The following is a 21,260-nucleotide window of genomic DNA, read 5'->3' as shown; positions in this document are numbered from 1 at the left end:
TTTTTCTCTCTGCAACTCCCTGAAAAAGCAGTTGGAGCCAGCTTTTGTCCCAGGGAACAAGTCCTCTTGGCTCTTGTCCCAAGGAACAAGTGACGGGGCAGGAGGAAATGGCCTCAAGTTGCCTCAGGGGAGATTTAGCGTGGACATGAGGAACAATTTCTTGCCCTTGAGGGTTGTCTATGTCTGGCCCACACTGCCCAGGGTAGTGATGGAATCCCCATCCCTGGAGGGGTTTCAAAGCCATGGAGATGTGGTGCTGAGGCCATGGTTTGGTGGTGCCCTGGCAGTGCTGGGTTAAGGGTTGGACTCACAGGATCATAGAATTATTTGTGTTGGAAAAGCCCTCTAAGAGCACTGAATCCACCTGTGAGCCTAGCACCACCACTGCAACTAAACCATATCCCCAGGTGCCACGTCCACACGTTTCTTGAACGCCTCCAGGGCCAGTAGCTCCACCACCCCCCTGGACAACAAGATTTTAAAGGTCTCTTCCAATTAAAACAGTTCCACAATTCCATGCTCTGCCTACCAGGAGCCTCCCTCTATCTTCCCAGGAGGAGGGAAGCTGGCTTCATGTCCGTGTACCCCACACTGAGCAGCCAGCCATGGGTTTTAACCCTTTCATCCCATATGGTGGTGTCATGTTGATGTCCCTCAGTGCTGCCTGAACCTGGGGGACACAACTCTTGCTTTAAAGTTTTCCTCTTCTTCTTTCCAGATCTTTTCTCAAGGAACTGAGAGACACATGGATTTGACATGGGATGAGTTGAAAAAGGAGGTTACCTTGGCTGTTGAAAGTGAGGTGAGATGTTTTCCCATCACCATGTTTTGTTCTTAATGTTCATTGTACATATCATGATGGCTCAGTAAAGTTATGTGGGATACAAAGTGACCCCAGGCCTTGTTTTGACCTTTTTCTCCTCAAAGAAGGGATAAAACAAGGCCTAGGGTTGCTTTATACCAAACATAACTACTTTGAACTCCCATTTCCAATATGAACTACAAATTTTCCTCCTCCTTGCTTGGATTTTCCATTCCCTCTTGTTTTTTTTCCAAGTCCCTTCATGTTCTGCTGTCTCTTGAGTTTTGCTGCTGGAACATCACATGCTGCCCAGTCTCACCTCCCTGCACACAAGTCCTGGCTGCCACCACCACACAGAGCTGTTCCCCACAATTTTGGACAACAGGAGATAAACTGCTTAGGAGGACCTATCTGAAAGCTCAGTTGGTGTTCTTTTGGGGGGTCTGACTTCCTCTTGTTTTATTGTGATGGTTTGGGTTTGGAAACGTCTTTCAGGTTTTCCTGGTTCTCTAAGCCAGCAGAACCTTCCACCTGTGACTCATCTTTGAGCCTAGATTCAAGGACAATTTTGTGTCCTCTATGGCAGTCACTATACCTGATATTTTGAAGGACAAGAACAGTGCTGCTGCCCTTCTTCTTGACACTGGTGGTGCTTCTTTGTCTGAGGTTGTGTGGAAAGAGGATTTTCTTTCCCTCATTCTTTGTTGTGTAGAAAAAGCTTCCATTTTGAGAGGAAGGTGGTGAGGAAGAGGACCCAAATGGTGTTTGCAAACCACGACCATGTCAGGGTGGCACATTGCTGGTGAGGGATCAGCCAATGGGATAAATCCTGCCATTGGTCAGAGAATCACAGAATCATCAAGATTGGGAAAGAGCTTTAAGATCATGGAGTCCAACCATTGGTCCAATGTTCCCAGGGCACCACCAAACCATGGCCCTCAGCACCACATCTCCACAGCTCTGAAACCGCTCCGTGGATGACAGCTCCACCACTGCCCTGGGCAGCCTGGGCCAAGCTTTGACAACCCTCGAGGGCAAGAAAGTTCCTCATGTTCAACCTAAACCTCCCCTCGTGCAACCTAAGGCCATTTCCTCTTGTCCTGTTGCTTGTTCCTTTGAGGAGGAGCCTGGTACCCCCCTAGCTCTTACCTCTGAGGGAGTAGCAGGGATCCAGAAGGTCTCCTTTCAGTGTCCTTTTCTCCAGGCTGAATGACCTCATGTCCCTCAGCTCGTAAAACTTGTCCTCTCTGGCTTGCTGTATTCCTGTGACCTCTTGCTTTGCTGGCTCTAGTTCCAGGGCAGTGTGACAGAGTATGAGTGCTCTCCAGAGGAGTTCTGGCAGCTGCAGGTGGAGTTCTGGTCCAAATTCTACGCCTGTTGCCTTCAGTACCAGGAAGCAATCTCGCGGCCGCTGGCGCTGCTCTTGAACCCCTACACCAGCATGGTGTGCCTGCTAAAGAAGGTAAGGCTGAATGATGGGCTCAGGGAGCAGAGTTCTGACTGAGGTATGCATTTGGGGAGCTCAAAGTTGGGCTTTCTCTTCACTTTTCTAGGGCTCTCTGTCTTTCCTCATGCCCTGTCCCTTGGTGGACCATCTCTATCTCCTCTCCAATGAGCACCTCCTGACTGAGGATGATGCTGCTATCTTTGATGGTAAGTGAGGGAACCTTGAGCTCTTCTGCTGTTGGAAGCCAAAATGCTGCACATCAGGGAAGCCCTGGGCAGAGGAATATGGGAGTTCCCATACAGGTCCCTCGAGGTGCTCCTGACTCCATAGCTACAATTGTGGGAATCGTTTTGGTTGGAAAAGACCTTAAAGACCAGTGGGTCCAAACTTGTACTGCCAGATCACCACAAATCCCAGCCCTCAGCACCACATCTCAATGGCTTTGAACCCCCTCCAGGGATGGGGACTCCACCACACCCTGGGCAGCCTGGGCAAGGCCTTGAAAACCCTCAAGGAGAAGAAACTGCTCCTCATGTTCAATCTAAAGCTCCCCTTGCTCAGTGACAAATACTTGTGCTGAATTCTTTGCCCTTGTGGCTTTACAAACTACCTGTGTTGGCTGCAGTAAACTGGTGCCCTCTTCATGCCTGTTCTCTGTGAGAGAGATCTGCCAGGTTTAAGCTCTTCAGTGGGCTGACCATTTGCCAGGACTGGTGGGGACAGCAGAATCCATCAGATTGTGCTAATGAATTAAATATCTGAGGAGCAAAGGCTGAGAGCCCTGGGGCTGTGGAGCCTGCAGGAGAGCAGCCCCAGAGGGCATCTGCTCAGTGCTCAGCAACAGCTAAAGGAGCTGTGGGGGGCAAGAGGCTGGGGCCAGGCTCTTGTGAGTGGTGCCCAGGGCCAGGCCAAGGGGCAGAGGGCACAAAGTGGAGTGCAGGAGGTTGCATGTGAGGCTGAGGAGAAGCTTGTTTGGTGTGAGGGTGCTGGAGGGCTGGAGCAGGCTGCCCAGAGAGGTTGTGGAGTCTGCTTGTGTGGAGAGCTTGCAAGTGGCCCTGGGCATTGTGCTGCTGGGCAAGCTGCTGTGGGTGCCCCACTCTAGCAGGGGACTTGGACTGGCTGACCTCCAGACGTCCTTTCCAGCTCCCATCATGCTGGGGTCCTGTGGAATGGCTCTGAAATGAACCTTGCTCAGCATTCTCTGCTGGGTGCTTGTGAGCTTTGCCACAGGATCTTGATATAAGCCTCTCCCTTCCCTAAAATTCTCCTATCTGTGTCTTGCTGATGGAGTCAGCTCCAAGATTCCAGACATGCAGGAAACTTTGTGCCCTTTCAGACACCCTGAGCTCTTCAAAGTCAGATTTTAGGAGGATATGTTTGTGTGGAGGTTGTGGTGTGAGCTGTGGAGAAGGACTGGGTTTTGGTTCTTGTCTCCAGGAAGCCAATCCCCCACTAAGTTGTCGTTCAGGCTGTCACCACAGTGCCCTCTAGGCTTTGCTGGTCCTGGAATGACGTTTCAGGAGTAAAAAAGCAATGGAAAATGTTACCTCAGCTCCACTGAGGACGATTTTGATGTTTTTCTAAAGTAAAATAATCAAGATTTTGGCCAAGTTATTTCTGGCTGCCAGGGAAAGAGAAGCTGGAGGCCTGGGTTGGGTTTGGGAGGCCAGAAGTTCCTGCTCTGGCTGTTTTCAAACCTCTCCAAAAATGTCATTTAATTAAACACCAAAACAAACCCCACCAACCCCAGTTATCTCAAGGCTTGCATTGCAAAGCAGTGACTTAAACCTTCAGAGCTGCCTTTTCAGATCACTTTTAAGAAGGTGAAAATCCTCTCTGGGCTGTGAGAGGTGCTGCTGCTAGAGAGTATCTTCTGCCTGGCAGAGCTGAGCTAGCTGAGCTCTTTGCTTTGGGGATGTTTCTGCTCTTATCCTGCATTAATTATTTCCTTCCCAACCTATGGTGGAGAAAATCCCTTAGAGGGAATTTCATTGGTTTCACAGAATCCTTTTGGTTGCAGAAGACCTTTAAAATCGTCCAGTCATTCTCTAATTCTGGTGCTAAATTGTGTCCTTCTGCACCTTTGAAACACCTCCAGGGAAGGGGATTCAGCCACCTCTTTGGAGAGTCTGTTTCAGTGTTTGAGAACCTTTCAGTGAAGAAGTTTCTTCTCATCTCCAACCTAAACCTGCCCTGGGGCACCTTGAGGCTGTTCCCATTTGTCCTGTCACTTGTTCCTTGGCAGAAAAGCCCAACCCCCACCTGGCTTCAGTCTCATTTCAGGGAGTTGCAGAGAGCCAGAAGGTCTCTCTTCAGCCTTCTCTTCTCCATGCTCAGTATCCCCAGGTCCCTTAACTGCTCCTCACCATTCCTGTTCTCCAACCTCTTCCCCAGCTTTGTTGCTCTTTTTTAGACCTGCTCTAGCTCCTCAATGTCCTTCTTGGAGTGAGGGGCTCAAAACTGACCCCAGAATTGTAGCTGTGGCCTCAGCAGTGCCAATTCCACAGGGACAATCTCTGTCCTGCTCCTGCTGGCCTCACCTTTGCTGACACGGGCCAGGATGTTGGTGGCCTTCTTGGCCACCTGGGTGCACCCTGGCTCATCTTCAGCTGCTGTCACCAACCACCTGCCAGTTCCTTTTCCACTGGGCAATTTCCAGCCTGAAGCCTCATGGGGTGGTTGTGACCCAGATGCAGGACCCAGGTTCTGGCCTTGTTGAACCTCATCCCATTGATATCATTGATTGATCCAGCCTGGCCAGACTCCTGTGTAGAGCCTCCAACACTCCAGCAGACTAATACTGTGCCTCTTCTCCCAGGCAACCAGCAATAGAACAAGGGGACACAGTCTCAAGTTGTGCTGGGGTAGGTCTAGGCTGGATGCTAGGAGGAAGTTCTTTACAGAGAGAGTGATTGGCATTGGAATGGGCTGCCCAGGGAGGTGGTGGAGGCACCGTCCCTGGGGGTCTTCAGGAGAAGACTGGATGAGGCACTTAGTGCCATGGTCTAGTTGACTGGATGGGGCAGGGTGCTAGGTTGGACTGGATGATCTTGGAGCTCTCTTCCAACCTGGTTGATTCTATGATCTATGAACAACTTGGTGTGATCTGCAAAGTGGCTGATGGTGTCTTGATCCCTTAGTACAGATGATTGATAAAGACATTAAAGAGAACTTGTCCCCACTCTGAGCCTTGGGGAACACCACTTGTGACTGGTCACCAGCTGAAGTTAACTCCATTCTCCTCCATACTTTGATTCTGGTCAGCAAGGCAGTTTTTAACCCAGTGAAGCATTCACCCATCCAAACCATGGATTTAATGTTCCATCTGGTGTCTCCATCATAAGAAGAACACAGAGGTGTTGGAGCAAGTCCAGAGGAGGGCCACAAAGATGATCCAAGGGCTGGAGCACCTCTGCTGTGAGGATAGGCTGAGGTAGCTGGGATTATTCAGCCTAGAGAAGAGAAGACTCTGGGGGAACCTTGTGGCTGCCTTGCAGTACCTGAAGAGATGCTACAGGAAGGCTAGAGAGGAACTTGTTTTGAGGATGTCTAGAGACAGAACAAGGGAGAGACTGGATCTGAGGAAGAAGTTCTTCAGTACAAGGGTGCTGGGACTGTGGAATAGGCTGCCCAGGGATGTTGTGGATGTCCCCTTCCTGGGGACATCCATCAAGGCCAAATTGGATGAGGCCTTGAGCAATCAAATCTAGTTAAGAGGTGTCCCTGCCCATTGTAGGGAGGTTGGGGTAGATGATCTAGAAGGTCCCTTCCAACCTGAGCCATTCTATGACTTTATGCTTTACAAAAAAGCCCAATCCAAAGTCCTTGTCTACTGCTGAGTTTTAACTGGGCCTCATAGTTAGGGAAGGGTCAGTTTGAGACCAATCTGTTGACCCAGAAGCTGAACTAAAGTGGGGATTGGAATGGTCCTGCCAGCTTTGCTTTGAAATCTTCATGTAAATCCACAGTTAGGTTCTTTCATTCCAGATTTGGAGATGTCTCGTGATGTTGTCTGTCTTGTCCAGTGCCTTCGCCTGATGGGAGAATCAATTTCCATGGAAATGGCTTTCAGCATGGAAATGGCCTGCTCCCGCCTCCAGCCTCCAGAAAAGGCTGCAGAGCAGATCCTGGAGGACTTGATAGCTAATGACACGTAAGGAGATGGGGTTTGTAGGGATGGCTGAGCAGGGATTGCCTTGGAGCCGTCCTGGATTGACATCAAAGCTCAGAGGGGCTGCGTGGGCTCTCTCTGGGCTGCAGGAGGAGTTTTCCAGAGGTGGGGGCCTGGGTATTGATATTAGCAGGGTTTTCCCTTCACAACTCCTTTTGCTGTTGCTTGGGTTCTTCCAGAAAAGACATTTTTGGGGCTTCTCAGGTGAGATGGAGAGGAGAAGAGCAACGCATTCGTGTTAGGTGATGGTTGCAACATGAATTGAGAGCAGCACATTCTTGTTAGGTGATCGTTGGAGCATGGAAAATGAGTCTGCAGAAGCTGGGTAGAGGTCAGAGCTTTGGTCAAGGCATGTGGTTGCTGTGCCTGCCTCCTGAAATCATTCCCCTGTGGAATGCCAACCATCCAACTGCTATTTCCTGGTAGCCTGAGGGTGTGGAATAAATAGCCTGCTGCCTGCAGGCACTGTCATCAAACTCCAAGCCAGAAGAGGATTCCCATCAGGAATGTCCAAGCTGATCAAGCTTCACTGCCTTCCAGAGAAGGATTCGTGAGGGAGGAGAGAGGGAGCCCTCTTGAGTTAAAACCTTCATATTGCTGCTTTTTATTAATTTTATTTCATTTCTTTCTTTTCTTCCTCCCACGTTGCAGGGAAAATGTGCTGGAGGAGATCCACAGCAAACTGCAGGAGATCAGGAACCCCGTCCATGCCATCGGGGTGCTCATCCGAGAGATGGACTACGAGATGGAGACTGACATGGAGAGAGGTGAAAAGGGCTGCAGAGATGCTGAGGGGCCTGGAACGTCTCTCTGATGAGGAAAGACTGAGAGGATTTGGGCTTTTTAGTCTGAGGAAATGCAGCCTCAGGGGAGGGCTCCTCAATGCTGAGTGCTACTTCAAGCTTGGGTGTCAGGAGGATGGGAGCAGGCTTTGTTCAGTGGACAAGGTCTAACAGGCACGAACTGGAACATCAGAGGTTCCATCTAAACGTGATGAATATCTTCTTTAAGGGTGACAGAGCACTGGAACAGGCTGCCCAGAGGTGTGGTGGGATCTCCATCTTTGGAGACATTCCAAATCCACCTGGCTGCGTTCCTGTGTGTCCTTCTCTGTGACCCTGCCTTGACAGAGGGCTTGGATTCAGTGATCTCCAGAGGTCACTTCCAACCCCTGCCCTTCTGTTATTCCGTGAAAGCTCCCCAGGAGGGCTTTTTGGGTTGGGCAGGTAGCTGCTCAATGAGTGTTCTGGTCCTTCTGGTTCCTCTCTTTATCTGGGTGATTTTTCGTTTGCTCTTTCAGCTCCTCACCTAAGCCTGCAGCTGAACCTCAGCCAGCTGTACGGCAGCGGCATGGCTCGGGGCGTGCTGTGCTGGGGGGTCTGCAAGATTGCCACCATCCGCTTCCTCATCTGCAGGGACCTGCTGATCCTCCAGCAGCTCTTGCTCAGGCTGGGAGACCCTGTGAGTACAGCTCTCCAAGTGCTTTGAACTTTGGGATCTGGGGTTCTGCTGGTGCCAGGCCGAGCTTTGTCTCTTCCCACAAACACTGGCTGGCTCTTTGAGGAGCCTCAGGCTGGGGCGAGCCTCCTTCTCTCCTCTTTTGTCATCTCAGAGCGATGTGCTCACACCCCAGCTCCCTCTATCCATCCTGAGCACCCAGGAAGCAAAGCTCTTTTTCTGGGAGGAGGGGATCTCTCCAGCCCTGCCTGAGCACTCACAGCTCTTCCATCTTCTCCCCATCCCTCCTGCACAGCACAGTGCATGCACCAGTGTAGAATTGTTTAAGTTTGAAGAGATCTCAAAAGATCCATCAAGTCCAACCCTTAACCCAGCACTGCCAGGGCACCACTAAACCATGGCCCTCAGCACCACAGCTCCTGCTTTGAAACCCCTCCAGGGATGAGGACCCCACCACTGCCCTGGGCAGGCTGGGCCAGGCCTTGACAACCCTCTAGGGCAATGAATTGTTTCTCATGTCCAGCTTAAACTTCCCCTAGGGCAACTTGAGGCTGTTTCTTCACATCCTATCACTTGGTACCTGGGAGAAGAGCCTGACCCCCACCTAGCTCCTACCTCCTTTGAGGGAGTTGTAGAGAGCCAGAAGGTTTCATCTTATCCTCTTTCAGGATTGTAGAGATTGTCCACAGCAAGGAGTGGCTGAGGAATTTATGGAGAGGGAATCACACAATCCTAGAATGCACTGGATTGGAAGGGACCTCTAGAGGTCATCTAGTCCAACCCCACTACAGTAAGCAGGGACTTCCCCGACTAGGTCAGAAGCCAAGAGCAGGTCACCAGCACACCACATGCCCGGGGCTGGACATTGGTTACCTACACAAGTCCTTTTCTAGCAAGATTTCTAGAACTAGTTAAGCCAAACTCTTTCCCCAGGTCAACCTACTCTAAAGAGCACTGCCCAGCACTTTGTTCTCCACACCTAATTCCAACCTTCCACATCTGACATTGTTTTGACCACCTTACATTAAGATGTTTATCAAGTGATGTCCCAGTTTATCACCCCATGTGAACTCGAGCACGCAAAAGAATTCAAGCCACACTTCCCACATCCAAACTTTTTCTCTCCCTGATATTAATGTAGCAGAGATAATTATCTCTGGGAGATGCCCCATGGCTGGAACCACTCCAGGCTCGGTTCTTTAGGGCTCTGAACAACCTCCTCTGGTTGAAGATGTCCCTGCTGATAGGATTAGATGACCTTTAAAGGTCTCTTCCCACCCAAACCAGTCTGGGATTCAGTGATAGCTATCCCCACAGGCTCTGGGCCACAGGCCAATTAACTCACTGGTCTAAGGTGGGACTGTAATTTATGGCTGGGTTATACTGGTGTGTGCAGGAGTCCTGCTGGTGTCCTGGGTGACCTGAGTCACTTACCAGGCTATTGACAGGAGGGACAAGCTGAGTCCAGTATAAACCTCTGTGCTTGCCCTGTTGTTGCTCTGGGGTTACTGTGCCAACTTCTGTTGCTCCAGGCTTGGCCTCTCACTGTTCCAACCTCTGTGGTTCACTTGCAGATGGTTTTGGGAGGGGGCCAACTCTTCCAGTCTCAGCAGGACCTGCTACACCGCACCTCTCCCCTCCTGCTCTCCTACTACTTGATCAGGTGGGCGAGCCAGTGCCTGGCCTCAGACGTCCCTGTCGACACGCTGTAAGTCACCACCATGCCTGTTCTGCTTCTAAACCTGGCTTCCTCCTGAACCCACCTGACATGTTCCTCCCTGCCATGAAAAGCTGGTAGTTGCTGTGGGAATATCACTCTGGGAGTCAGGCTCTGCTGGGAAGGGTTTATTTTTTCCCTTCCACGTGTTGAGCTGACTCTGCCTTGTGCTAATTCCACCCTGCCAGGCCTGGCTGTTCCCTGCTGTTGCCTTCTCCAGCTGTAGGAGTTGAACAATGAGCACAATTAAAGCAGGAGGAGTTTTGTTGTCTCTTCACTGACGGCTTTTTCTTCTCCAGGGAATCTAATCTGCAGCATCTCTCTGTGTTGGAGTTAGCAGACACCACTGCTGTTACACCCCATAAGCTAGGTAAGATGTTCCACAGCTGATCAGCTTCTTATTTGTACCCCTGGCACTCCCTCTGCCACCCAAAGGGCATACGCAGTGAATATGTGGGTGAATGACCCCCACGTGTCAGGTTGTCCACCAGAAAACAGCCACCACAACAAAGTGCTCTGTAGCATTGAACTCCAAGGAGAGAATGGTTCTGATTCTCAGCCTGAGAAGGATGGGAAGCATAGAATCACAGAATGGTTTTGGTGGGAAGAAACCATTAAGATCATGGAATTACAGGGTCATTTTGGTTGGGAAAGATTATGGAGTCCAACCACTAACCCAGCACTGCCAGGGCACCACTAAACTATGGCCCTCAGCACCACATCCCCACAGCTTCAAAACCCTTCCAGGGATGGGGACTTCACCACTGCCCTGGGCAGCCTGAGCCAGGCCTTGATAACCCTGAAGGAGAAGAAATTGTTAATGTCCAACCTAAACCTTCCCTGGGGCAACTTGAGGTTGTTTCTTCTCATCTTGTCACTTGGTCCTTGGCAGAAGAGCCTGACCTCCACCTGCCTCCAACCTCTTTTCAGGGAGTTGCAGTGAGCCAGAAGGTCTTCCCTTAGCCTTCTTTTCTCCAGGCTCAACAACCCCAGGTCCCTCAGAAGTTCTCAAGACCTTTCTCCTTGTGCTTCAGACCTTTCACCACCTTCCTTACCCTTTTCTGGACTCACTCCAGCATCTCAATGTCCTTGAAGTGTAGGAAAAGCCTCACTCAGCCAACTTGGCAGTGTCCACCTCTCTTTCCTGTACGTGACTATAGCTGTAATGGAACAGACCTGGTGTGTCCTGCTGCTTCACCTTTATCCCACCACAGCTAGGAGCAGCAGCAGTTTGGGGAAGTGAGAGAATGGAGAAATTCTTCTCAACAACCTCCTTGTGCTGCCAACGCTTTGCAGTTCAAACCTGAATGGGGAGAAATTGCAGCTGATGATTCCTTCCTTCATGGTGTAAAAACCTTGTTGCAAAGTTGGACACTTTGGTCTTAGGGGAGAAATCCTGATGGAGCAACTTAATTAGGAGGATGAGTTCCTTGAAGTGGTTAGAGAGGGAGGTGGTGAGGAGGGAAAGGAGGAAAACACAGAGGCAAGAGCCTGCTGTGACTAGTTTGTGCTTCAAGGCTGAGACACTTCAGAGGGAGCTGAGAAAATCGGGGACAGACAGACAGCAGTGAAGGGCTAGGAGCTGGGGGGGGGGTGGGATTTCTTCTGCTCCCTGATGGCTTTGGAACCTCTCTGCTTTCTGTAAGCGAGGCTGCGACCTCCAGAGCCTGAACTCTCCCCAAATCAGAGTCTTGGCTCAGGAGGGCCTCCCACTGTAAATGTCAGTGTCTGAAAGCAAAGCTGAAAACAGGCTTTGTGTGTGCTGCTCTCGTGGGTTATTTCTTGGCCAGCTCGTGAGGAAAGTCCTGTTTGGCTGCTCTGCTTCAGGAGAAATATGTGAAGTGTGTGGGGAAGATAGCGAGGAGGTGGCAGCTGAGAACAGTGAGCAGAGGGGACATTGGGGTGTTGGAATGAGGAGGGAGGTGTTGGACCTGAGCCAGAGAGCCAGATCAGCACTCTCAGGATCCCAGCATGGTGGAGTTGGAAGGGAGCTCTGGAGGTCATCCAGTCCAAGCACCCTGCTCAAGCAGGGCACCCACAGCAGCTTGCCCAGCAGCACAATGCCCAGGGGCACTTGTAAGCTCTCCACACAAGCAGACTCCACAACCTCTCTGGACAGCCTGCTCCAGGCCTCCAGCACCCTCACACCAAACAAGATTCTCATCTTCACATACAACCTCCTGGCTTCCAGTTTGTGCCCTCTGCCCCTTGGCCTGTCCCTGGCAGCCCTGTGGCTGGGATAAGAATGGCACAGCCAGAGAGTGAGCACAGCCTTTTTTTTCTTCTGTTATAATTGAGTGGTGATTAACAACCATTACAATCTGTGGCTCTTTGATCTCCTGCTGCTCCTTCTGACTTCGCCAGACAGCGAGAGAAACCCAAACCCAACAAGTCTGAGTCTTCAATGTGCTTATTTTGCTCTGCTTTAATCCTTGTTGCTGGGACTGACGATGCGAAGCCTTTCATCAGCTGCTGCAGACCCTCTCCTCAGTACCCCTTTTAACTTGTCCTTTCAGTATCCAGTCCTCAAACAATCGTGGAGCTGTTTTTCCAGGAAGTGGCCAGAAAACACATCATCTCCAGACTCTTCCTGCAACCAAACACCTCTTTGGCTGAGACAAGTTTAAACTGGCCCCATCTGGTTACTGCCATCGTGGCTGATTTTCTGCCTCTCCTGTATCCTTGGCTGTAAACTCCCTCTCCAGGATGTAATCAGAGGACTTCATGGGATTTCAGGAGCTTCTACATGATATAGCACAGGACATCCCTCAGTGCTGAGGCTGGGAGCTCTGGTGGGGCTGTGTGAGGAGGGTTGGAGCAAGCAAAGGAGGTGAGGAGCGTTTGGTGACTTTGTGTTGGCATCTCCACCACTAAGCCTCCAAAACTGATGTGTTCTACACCCAAATTTCAAAGACAATTCTCCTGGCAGGCTGTGACCAGGGGAATTCATGGAGTTTCAGGAGCTTCCACGTGAACTTACACCTATCACATCCCAGTGTTGAGGCTGGGAGCACTGGTGGGGAGGGTTAGACTGCAGAGCGTTCAGTGACATTTGCGTTGGCATCTGCGCCACTGAGCCTCCAAAATCAATGCTTTTCACACCCAAATTTTGAAGGCAAATCTGACCCAGTAACTGTTGTTGGCCTTAATGGGATTTGTGGGTATTTGAAGATTTCACAGGCTCTCCCCCTGGTTAGGTGCACAACGAAGGATTTGAGGGTTTGACTTTAAGCCACTGAGCTCCAACAACTTTACCTTGGGACTCCAGGAGATTGGGAAGGGCGACAAGATTTTGGGCAGTTCTGGATTAGGTGTGCTGATGGTTTTGTTCTAATGGGATTAAATCTTATTACAGAATAATGACTTGGAAAAAGAGCAGCTTAATCTTCTCTGTTTGCCTCCCACAAACCCAGCTCTAGAGGCACACTGGCTGCTTTTTTTTCAGGCTAGTTGTGGGAGCTCCCTGTTCTTGGAATGTTCCTTAACTTCTTGCTCAGGTGGCCCAGCAATCCTGGATTCCTCTTCCCTGAGTGCCTGATGGGAAGCTGTCAGTACACTCAGCTTCAGGTGAGTCCTTCCTGCAATTGTGGAATTGGTTTGATTAGAAATGGTCTGTAAAATCAGAGAATCACAGGATAGGGTAGGTTAGAAAAGACCTCCAAGACGATGCAGTCCAACCCTTCACCCAGCGCTGCCAAGGCACCACCAAATCATGGCCCTCAGCACTACATCCCCACAGCTTTGAAACCCCTCCAGGGATAGAGACTCCACGACTGCCCTGAGCAGCCTGGGCCAGGCCTTGACAGCCCTCAAGGGCAAGAAATTATTTCTCATGTCCAACCTAAACCTCTCCTAGGGCAACTTGAGGTAATTTCCTCTTGCCCTGTCACTTGTTTGTTGGCAGAAGATCCTGATTCCCCACCTAACACCAACCTTTCAGGCAGTTGTAGAGAGCCAGAAGTTCTCTCAGCCTCCTTTTCTCCAGTCTGAACACCCTTCTTTCTCAGAAGTTCTCTAGACCTTTCTCCTTGTGCTCTAAACCCTTCACCAGCTTCATTGCTTATCTCTGGACCTGCTCTAGCCCCTCAATGTCCTTTTTAGAGTGAGGGGCCCAAAACTCACTCCAATATTCGAAATGGGGCCTCACCAGTGCTGAGCAGAAGAGGAAAATCAATCCCTGCCCTTGTCCTGCTGGCCATGCTTCCAGGCCACTTTTCCTCCACCACCTCTTCCTGTGCTCTTCAGGAGCTTGGTAGCTGCTGTGCTCTACTTCTGAACCACACAATTTCTCCTCTGCAGCTCCACGTGACAGCTTTCATCCCCCCTCCCCCAACCCGTGGCAGTCCTGGAGGCACAGGCTGTTGGTAATGAGCTGTTTTCCTTCTGCTTAGCAGAACCTTTTCTTCTTGCAGTCCCTTCCACCTCGAGGCTGAATTTCTTCCCTTTGTGTCCCTCTTGCTGCTGAGAAGAGTGTCAGCTCTGCTGGGCTTTAGAGCCAGGAAATGGTTTGGGCAGCGTCTCTACCTCCTGGCAGCTGTCTGCTCTCCAGCACGCTGTGCATTTCCTCGCATTGCTCTCACCTCACTTGCATCCTGCCTCCAGGAAATAGGAGGGACTTTTATCTCAGCAGGAGAAGGCTTTTCCTCCTCCCATCCACCTTCTGCTTCGCTGACTGATCCCAGTCGGTCACGTAAACTTGGATTAACCTCCAGGAGCTAACACCAGATTTGCCGCTCAGTGTGAGAAGGGTGACCCAAATAGAGAGGGAGAGAGATGCAGGAAGCACCCTGGGAGTAAGGAGCATGGAGAAGGTCTAGTGCCCAAAGCACTGGCCTGGGACCAGGGCCAAATCTCCTAGTTGCTTATTCTGTATGACAAGCTGTTGAGCAAACCTGAGGTAGGATTTATCTCCTGTCACTGGCTAATCCCAGCGCTGAATCCGGCCTCAGGATGTTGTTGCCACGTGGCTTGGAGTGACCACGTGGCTTAGAGTGGCCCAAAGCTGGGTTAGGCAAGGTCTATGTGTTGGTGGTTTAGGTGTATGCAAAGATGCTGGTCAGCTGGTGAGATCTTGGCTTTACTACCAAGTGCTGGCTGCTGCTCCTTTCCTGCTGAGTGCCAGAGCTGTGCTGGTGGGACAGCTCTGCTTCTCCAAGTGTGAGCAGCAAACACTGCTCTCTTAAGCACAGGAGCTGCCAGTTTCTGCAGTTTTCATCATGCTTTTTGAGAGGTGATGACACTTAGCAGCCCTTCTATTATCCTGACAGCAGGCACAAGGCCAAGAGGGGTTGTATCAACCTGAAGCTTTGGCCAGCATCCATGTTGTGGCTTTATTTACAGGGTATCCTTGGTGCTGTCAGTGCCCCACTCCACGCCTGTCAGTTTGTTGCTCTGATCCATGCTTTTCCATGGCTGTTCTCCCTTTCCTTGCTCTTCTAGCACCTGTTTTCCTTGTTCTCCCGCTGTCTTCATACACCCATGAGCTCTGTTTGCACACCAAGGTCACCTTCCCTTTGCAGTTCAAAGGTAGAGAAGCCTCATGTCCACTTTTTAAAGGTGTTAGGCACTGAGAATCATGAAATCATAGAGAATCATTAAGGTTGGAAGCTACCTCTAGGGTCATCAAGTCCAACCTTCTACCCAACACCTCCATGACCACTTCTTACACACTACACTTGGAACAGGTCATTTCCCAGGAGCACATTGGGAATATCTCCCTTTCTGTGCACCAAAAGCACTTCGGGCCTGGAGACACCAGTCCTTGAGCTGCAGAGCAGGATTTGTGTGAGCACAGCAGCTGAAGAGGCCACCAGAACAGTGCTTTGGTGTTAGAGACTTAACCCTGGTTGCCTGCAGATCATGAGCAAGGGCTGACCTGACTCAGTGCTCCTCTTCCTCCTCTCCTGCAGGAATACATTCGCCTGCTGCAGCCCTGGTGCCATGTGAACATGGGCTCCTGCTGCTTCATGTTGGGCCGGTGCCACCTGGTCATGGGTGAGGGCCACAAGGTAAGGTTTTTGTCTCCTCCTGGAGTCTGGGAGGGGATCAGCCTTGTTTCAGAGAATCCCAGCCTGGTTTGGGTCGAAGGGAGTTTTGAAGCTTGTCTAGCCTAACCCCCCTGCAGTCAGCAGAGACGTCCCTGACTAGAGCAGCTTGTTCAGAGCCCAGAACAACCTGACCTGCAATGCTTCCAGGAATGGGGCAGCTCCCACCTCTCTGAGTGACCTGGGACAGGCTCTCACCACCCTGTGTCAAGAATTTCTTCCTTCTCTCCAGTCTCAGTTTCCCTATGTTAGTTTAAATCCATCATCCTTGCCCTGTCACAACATGCCCTACTCAAAAGTCTTTTCCCATCTTGTAGGTCTCTTTAATTACTGAAAGGCCACAAGAAAGTCTCCCTCCAATGACAGTGAACAATGCCAGTTGTCCCCAAGCCACCTTCCTGCCCCAGGGCCTAGGCAGCCATCTTGAGCTCCCACAGGCCATGCTCATAAGTCTGTTCCCCATCTTGTAGGTTTCCTTTAATTACTGAAAACCAGCAAGAAGGTCTCTCTGGAACCTTCTCATTTCAGACAACTTCCCCCTCATGCTTTGGGCAGAGGTTGAGGTTGGAGCAGGGTGCTGGGATCTGCTTCTGGGGAAGTTCTGGTTAGGTTGGAAGCAGCCACGAGCTGTAGGCTGGAGCTGGCAGGGCAGCGCTGTCCCTTCACCAGTCCAACAGGCTGGGCCAGTCCCCTGAGGACACACACAAACTGCTTTCTTTGCTTTTAGGCTTTGGACTGTTTCCGACAAGCTGCCTCAGAGGTGGGAAGAGAGGAGTTCTTGGACAGGCTGATCCAACCTGAGGAGGGTGAGATGGTCTCCACCCCACGCCTGCAGTACTACAACAAGGTACGGCTGGGCCGGTCCCGAGCGAGCCAGCAGGCATGAAATCATTCCACACAGACCCTGCTTGGAGAGGGAATTCCTGCTCCATCCCTGGCCTTTGGAGGAAATGACTTTGAAACTCAAACCACACTATTTTTTTGGGGATGGTGAAACTTCAGTTAGCTTTTGTTAGGGGGTGATGATTAGATGAGAGTGAAAGCCAGGTACTTTCCACCTCTTAGTTCCTTAATAGCAGAGGATTTTGTTACCCAGCAGACAAAAGCAGGGTGAGATCCAGCTGCTGGAGGCAGCAGCCAGACATGCGTGTCCAGGCTGGATTCGAGGTGCTGCTTGAGGGGAAGGTTAATGAAGCTTTGAGGCAAATGAATTTTAATGTCTTTAAAGTGAGATAAGATCTTCCTGCAGAGCAGCACAGTTCAGACAGGCTGAAGGCTCAGACCTGGGCTGCTTGTCAGGGTTGCCCTGATTTTCCAACTCCAGAAAACACAAAGATTGAGTGCCCCTGGAAAAGGAACTTCTCTTTCTCTTCCTTCCCCTCCTCTCCCTCTCCTCTCGCCCCTTCCCCTCCTCTTTCTCAGATGTTTGCAGGAGAAATAGGAACACATTTTAATCGAGGCTGAGGAATATCTTGCCAAATATTGCCAAGGGAAGGAGCCTGCCATCCTGGGAAGACCTTTTCAGAGGCTCTCTGCTCTCCAGCTCCTGTGTGCCTGGGGACAGGATCATTTTACCCCTGACAGAGGGAGTTTAGTGGTACCATCAAGGCTAAAATGTTTCAGGAAACTCAGATGTGTGGAGATGAACCTTCCATGAAAGCCACAGCCTGGGCCTGACATGCAGGGATTGAGTTCAGACCTCAGCAACATACCAAAACCTTTCCTGTTTCACTTGAATTGCTTAAAACCATCCTCAGAATCTTTTGACCTCTCATAAGGTTGGGAGTAGCTCTTGAAAACAAGCCAAAGAAAAAGAAACCTCTTCACCAACCCAGCTTCTTGTCCTCTCCAGGTTCTGCGCCTGTTGGACATGGTGGGTTTGCCAGAGCTGGTCATCCAGCTAGCCACCTTGGCCATCATGGAATCAGCAGATGACTGGAGGAGCCAGGTACAGGCCACTTCTCATAGATTTGAGTTGGAAGAAGGGACCTGAAAGGTCACCTACTTCCAAGCCCCCTGCCATGGGCAGGGATACTTTGCACTAGGCCTGGTTTTCCATCAAAGTGTTTCTTCAAGGGGACTTCTTTTTGGTTGTCTGATTCCAAACCTGCTGGTTTGTGCTTTTTGGTGTTTTCAGGCGACTTTGAGGACTTGCATCTTCAAACATCACTTGGATTTGGGGCACAACAACGAAGCATATGTAGCCTTAACACAAAACCCAGATCCGAGCAGGTAGGTGACCCTTTTAAGCCTTTATCTTGACTTGTCTTGAAGCTCCACCTACCAGTTTCTCCCATCAGATGAAGAGGAAGATGCTGCTTTAGGGCAGCTGTGTTAGGAAGTTCTGGTTTTGGGCTGCCATCTTCTGGTTTAGCTCCTGTAAAAGCTGCTTCAAAAGTAAAATGACTTCATTTTGCTAAGGACACCTGGGATTGCTGCTGTGTCAGAGGAGAAGGCAAAGCAGCTGATTTAAGGAAGAGCCAAAAAGAAGTGGCTGAAGGATCATTTGTGGTGTTAGATGTTAAAAAGCTTTGGGAGTCCAGTCCAGCTTAGTTCAAAAAAATAAAAGATTTAGTGTGGAATTTTCAGCTGGGAAATCACCTGGGGAGAGAAAACTTCACCCCAGCAGGGGAGGAATGACTGGAATAGGTGTTTGGAGGAGAATTAGGAACAAGTTTTCATTCAGGCATCTTACCAAATAGAGCTGAGGCAGGGAACCTGCCCTCCTGAGAGACCTTTTCAGAGGCTCTCTGCTGTTCTGGAGCTCCAGTTCCAGCCCAGGAGATGTCTGAAGGAGCTTCTTGGTTCTAAGCTAAAGAAAAACTCTATGCAGCTTGTCACAAAGAGGCTTAAACGGCGTGTCCTGGAGATAGGTTGGTTCCCTCCTGCCCCTCCAGAAGGGTTGTGCTTCCCTCTGCAGGCAGCTGGACTGTCTACGCCAGCTAGTGGTGGTTCTCTGCGAGCGCTCCCAGCTCCAGGACCTGGTGACGTTCCCCTACATCAACCTCCATAATGAGGTAATCAGACTGCGCTGAGAGGGACTCGGAGGCACAGCCCCGCTCTGGTATGGGATTGTTGACTCACCAGAGCTTCTGTGTGCCACAGGTGGTGGGCATCATTGAGTCACACGCCCGGGCAGTGGACCTGATGAACCACAACTACTATGAGCTGCTCTACGCCTTCCACATCTACCGCCACAACTACCGCAAGGGTGAGGCTTGGGGTGGCACAAGGGGCACCTGGGACATGGAAAGTCAACCATCTCCTGGGCTGACCCCTAGCAGGGTGGGCAGCAAGGGGAGGGGATTCTGCCCTTCTGCAGAGACCCAACCTGTAGTGCTAGGGCCAGCTCTGAAGTCCTTAGCACAGGAGAGGCATGGAGCTGTTGAAGCAGGATCAGAGGAGGCCACGGCAATGCTGGGAGGGCTGGAAGCCCTCTGCTGTGAGGCCAGGCTGAGTGAGTTGGGGTTGTTCAGCTTGGAGAAAAGAAGGCCTCAGGGAGACCTTCTGGTGGTCTTTTTAGGTCTCCTTTAATTACTGAAGATGGAAAAAGACTTCTGAGCAGGGGCCTGTGCTGACAGGTGAAGGGATTATGGTTTGGAACTAACAGAGGGAGATTTAGACTGAAGAGAAGGGAGAGATTTATGACACTGAGGGTGGTAAGACCCTGTGCCAGGTTTCCCAGAGAGGTGGGAGCTGCCCCATCCCTGGAACCATTGCAGGTCAGGTTGTTTGGGGCTCTGAGCAACCTGTTCTAGCTGGGAACATCCCTGCTGACTGCAGAGGGGATAGACTAGAGGAGTTTTAATAGTCTCTTCAACCCAAACCACTCTGAGATTTTCTGCCACCATGTGTCCTGTTGGGGTGGCCAGTCCTTGGCTGATGCATGTCCTCTCTCCACAGCTGGCACAGTGATGTTTGAGTATGGCATGCGCCTGGGCCGGGAGGTGCGGACGCTCCGAGGGCTCCAGAAGCAGGGAAACTGTTTCCTTGCTGCTCTCAACTGCCTGAGGTTGATCCGCCCTGAGTATGCCTGGATAGTGCAGCCAGCTCCTGGAGCTGTGGTAGGAAACCCTGAGCTTCCTGGCAAGCCTCTGGCTTGGACGAGGCCTTGAGAAACTTGCTTTAGTAGGAGGTGTCCCTGCCTGTGGTAGGGTTTTTGGTACTAGATGGTCTTTAAGGTCCCTTCCAACCCAAACCAGTCTGAGTCTGTGACTGTGAGGACCCTTAGAGCTTTGCTTCTGGGAAGGAGCTTCCAAAAATCCTTTGTGAGGTGATGGACACAGGTTTTGACCTTCTCAACCTGCTGCTGTCATCTTTTTGGCCAACTTGTGTAGAGCTGCCTTGCCAACAGACACCTCAGTGCTGTCCATCACCATGATGTTGTTGCCCCTTTTTTGAAGCAGGACAACTCTGGGGAGGGTGCTGCTGGAAAGATGTAAGAATGTATCACCTGGTGTTGAAAACAGAGCAAATTTGGAGGAGCCTGAGGAGATAAAAAAAGAGCATTACTGGGACCTGGTTTGTGTTTCCAATGGGTTTGTGGGGAGGTGGTGACTATAGCCTGATCTGTGCTGGTGGAGATAAGAGTAGCCTGAGATAAGAATGCCAGAGATAAGAGTAACCTGAACTTACTGAGTGGTTGTGTAGCTTCTCTTGATTGAAATCAAGGCTTGGAATGGAAAACCTGGGGCTCTGTGGGCTGGAGGCAGTGTGTCCAGGTGGGAATAAACCCTCTTTCTCCTTTTGCCTTCAAGTATGAGCGTCCTGGAGCATCCCCAAAGAGAAGCCACGATGGGGAGTATGCAGCTGTTCCAAGTGAGTCCCCAGTCCTGGTCCTTTTCATGTCTCACAGCAGCCTCTCTCCTGGTCTCAGAGTTCTGCTGCTCTCCTGTGAGCTGGGAGAGGGCCTGGGGCAGCTCTTACCTTTGTCAGATCAATAATTTGGGGGATTTAAGGTGTTTGATTTTCTCAAGTGTTGGTGTCTCCTGGTTTCAGCATCCTGCCATGTAACCAAGAGCTCTGCCCATGTCTACCCAGTCTGGTTGGACTCATCTGCAGTGTTCCAGCAGGGCTCTTCTTAAACTGAATTATTTCTGGATGAGCTTTTTTGTAGCGTGTACCTGGCTGTGAGATGTGAGGTGATGCCTCCAATAGGAGAAGGACATGCAAGGAGGGGGCAGCAAACTCTGACCCCTCCTTTGGTCCTCTCTGTGGTACAGAATGCCCCAATCTCAGCATGGTTGGGGTTGTAGATGACCTCTGGAGATCATCCAGTCCAAGTGCCCTGCTATAGCAGGGCACCCACAGCAGCTTGCCCAGCAGCACAATGCCCAGGGCAGGCTGGAAGCTCTCCAGAGGAGACTCTAGACAGGTGGAGGGTGGCCTCTTCTCCCAGGCAACCAGCAATAGAACAAGGGGACACAGTCTCAAGTTGTGCTGGGGTAGGTATAGGCTGGATGCTAGGAAGAAGTTCTTCACAGAGAGAGTGATTGGCATTGGAATGGGCTGCCCAGGGAGGTGGTGGAGGCACCGTCCCTGGAGGTGTTCAAGAAAAGACTGGATGAGGCACTTAGTGCCATGGTCTGGTTGACTGGCTAGGGCTGGGTGCTAGGTTGGAC

The 21,260-nt window shown here is 50.9% G+C and overlaps 1 protein-coding gene across 2 annotated transcripts in view; it reads left to right on the top strand.

The window, feature by feature from the left end:
* NUP160 (nucleoporin 160) overlaps nucleotides 1–21,260 on the top strand; it is a 40,633-nt gene that overhangs the window by 13,310 nt on the left and 6,063 nt on the right. Inside the window, exons 11-28 of one of the 2 annotated variants that reach the window (XM_064163301.1) lie at nucleotides 719–802; nucleotides 2,094–2,264; nucleotides 2,356–2,455; nucleotides 6,237–6,402; nucleotides 7,072–7,187; nucleotides 7,721–7,881; nucleotides 9,453–9,586; nucleotides 9,895–9,965; nucleotides 12,112–12,271; nucleotides 13,093–13,162; nucleotides 15,505–15,603; nucleotides 16,367–16,486; nucleotides 17,492–17,587; nucleotides 17,777–17,871; nucleotides 18,560–18,656; nucleotides 18,745–18,850; nucleotides 19,543–19,703; nucleotides 20,397–20,457. In XM_064163301.1, coding sequence (XP_064019371.1) covers nucleotides 719–802; nucleotides 2,094–2,264; nucleotides 2,356–2,455; nucleotides 6,237–6,402; nucleotides 7,072–7,187; nucleotides 7,721–7,881; nucleotides 9,453–9,586; nucleotides 9,895–9,965; nucleotides 12,112–12,271; nucleotides 13,093–13,162; nucleotides 15,505–15,603; nucleotides 16,367–16,486; nucleotides 17,492–17,587; nucleotides 17,777–17,871; nucleotides 18,560–18,656; nucleotides 18,745–18,850; nucleotides 19,543–19,703; nucleotides 20,397–20,457 — 2,068 coding nt within the window. Of the gene's footprint in view, nucleotides 1–718; nucleotides 803–2,093; nucleotides 2,265–2,355; nucleotides 2,456–6,221; nucleotides 6,403–7,071; nucleotides 7,188–7,720; nucleotides 7,882–9,452; nucleotides 9,587–9,894; nucleotides 9,966–12,111; nucleotides 12,272–13,092; nucleotides 13,163–15,504; nucleotides 15,604–16,366; nucleotides 16,487–17,491; nucleotides 17,588–17,776; nucleotides 17,872–18,559; nucleotides 18,657–18,744; nucleotides 18,851–19,542; nucleotides 19,704–20,396; nucleotides 20,458–21,260 lie in introns of both variants that reach the window. The other variant, XM_064163300.1, reaches the window with a different exon arrangement.

The sequence above is a fragment of the Pogoniulus pusillus genome, chromosome 24 (assembly GCF_015220805.1).
Source record: "Pogoniulus pusillus isolate bPogPus1 chromosome 24, bPogPus1.pri, whole genome shotgun sequence".
Taxonomy (NCBI): Eukaryota; Metazoa; Chordata; class Aves; order Piciformes; family Lybiidae; genus Pogoniulus; species Pogoniulus pusillus.
The sequence above is the reverse complement of the archived record's forward strand: the minus strand, read 5'-3'. Positions and strand labels throughout refer to the sequence as shown.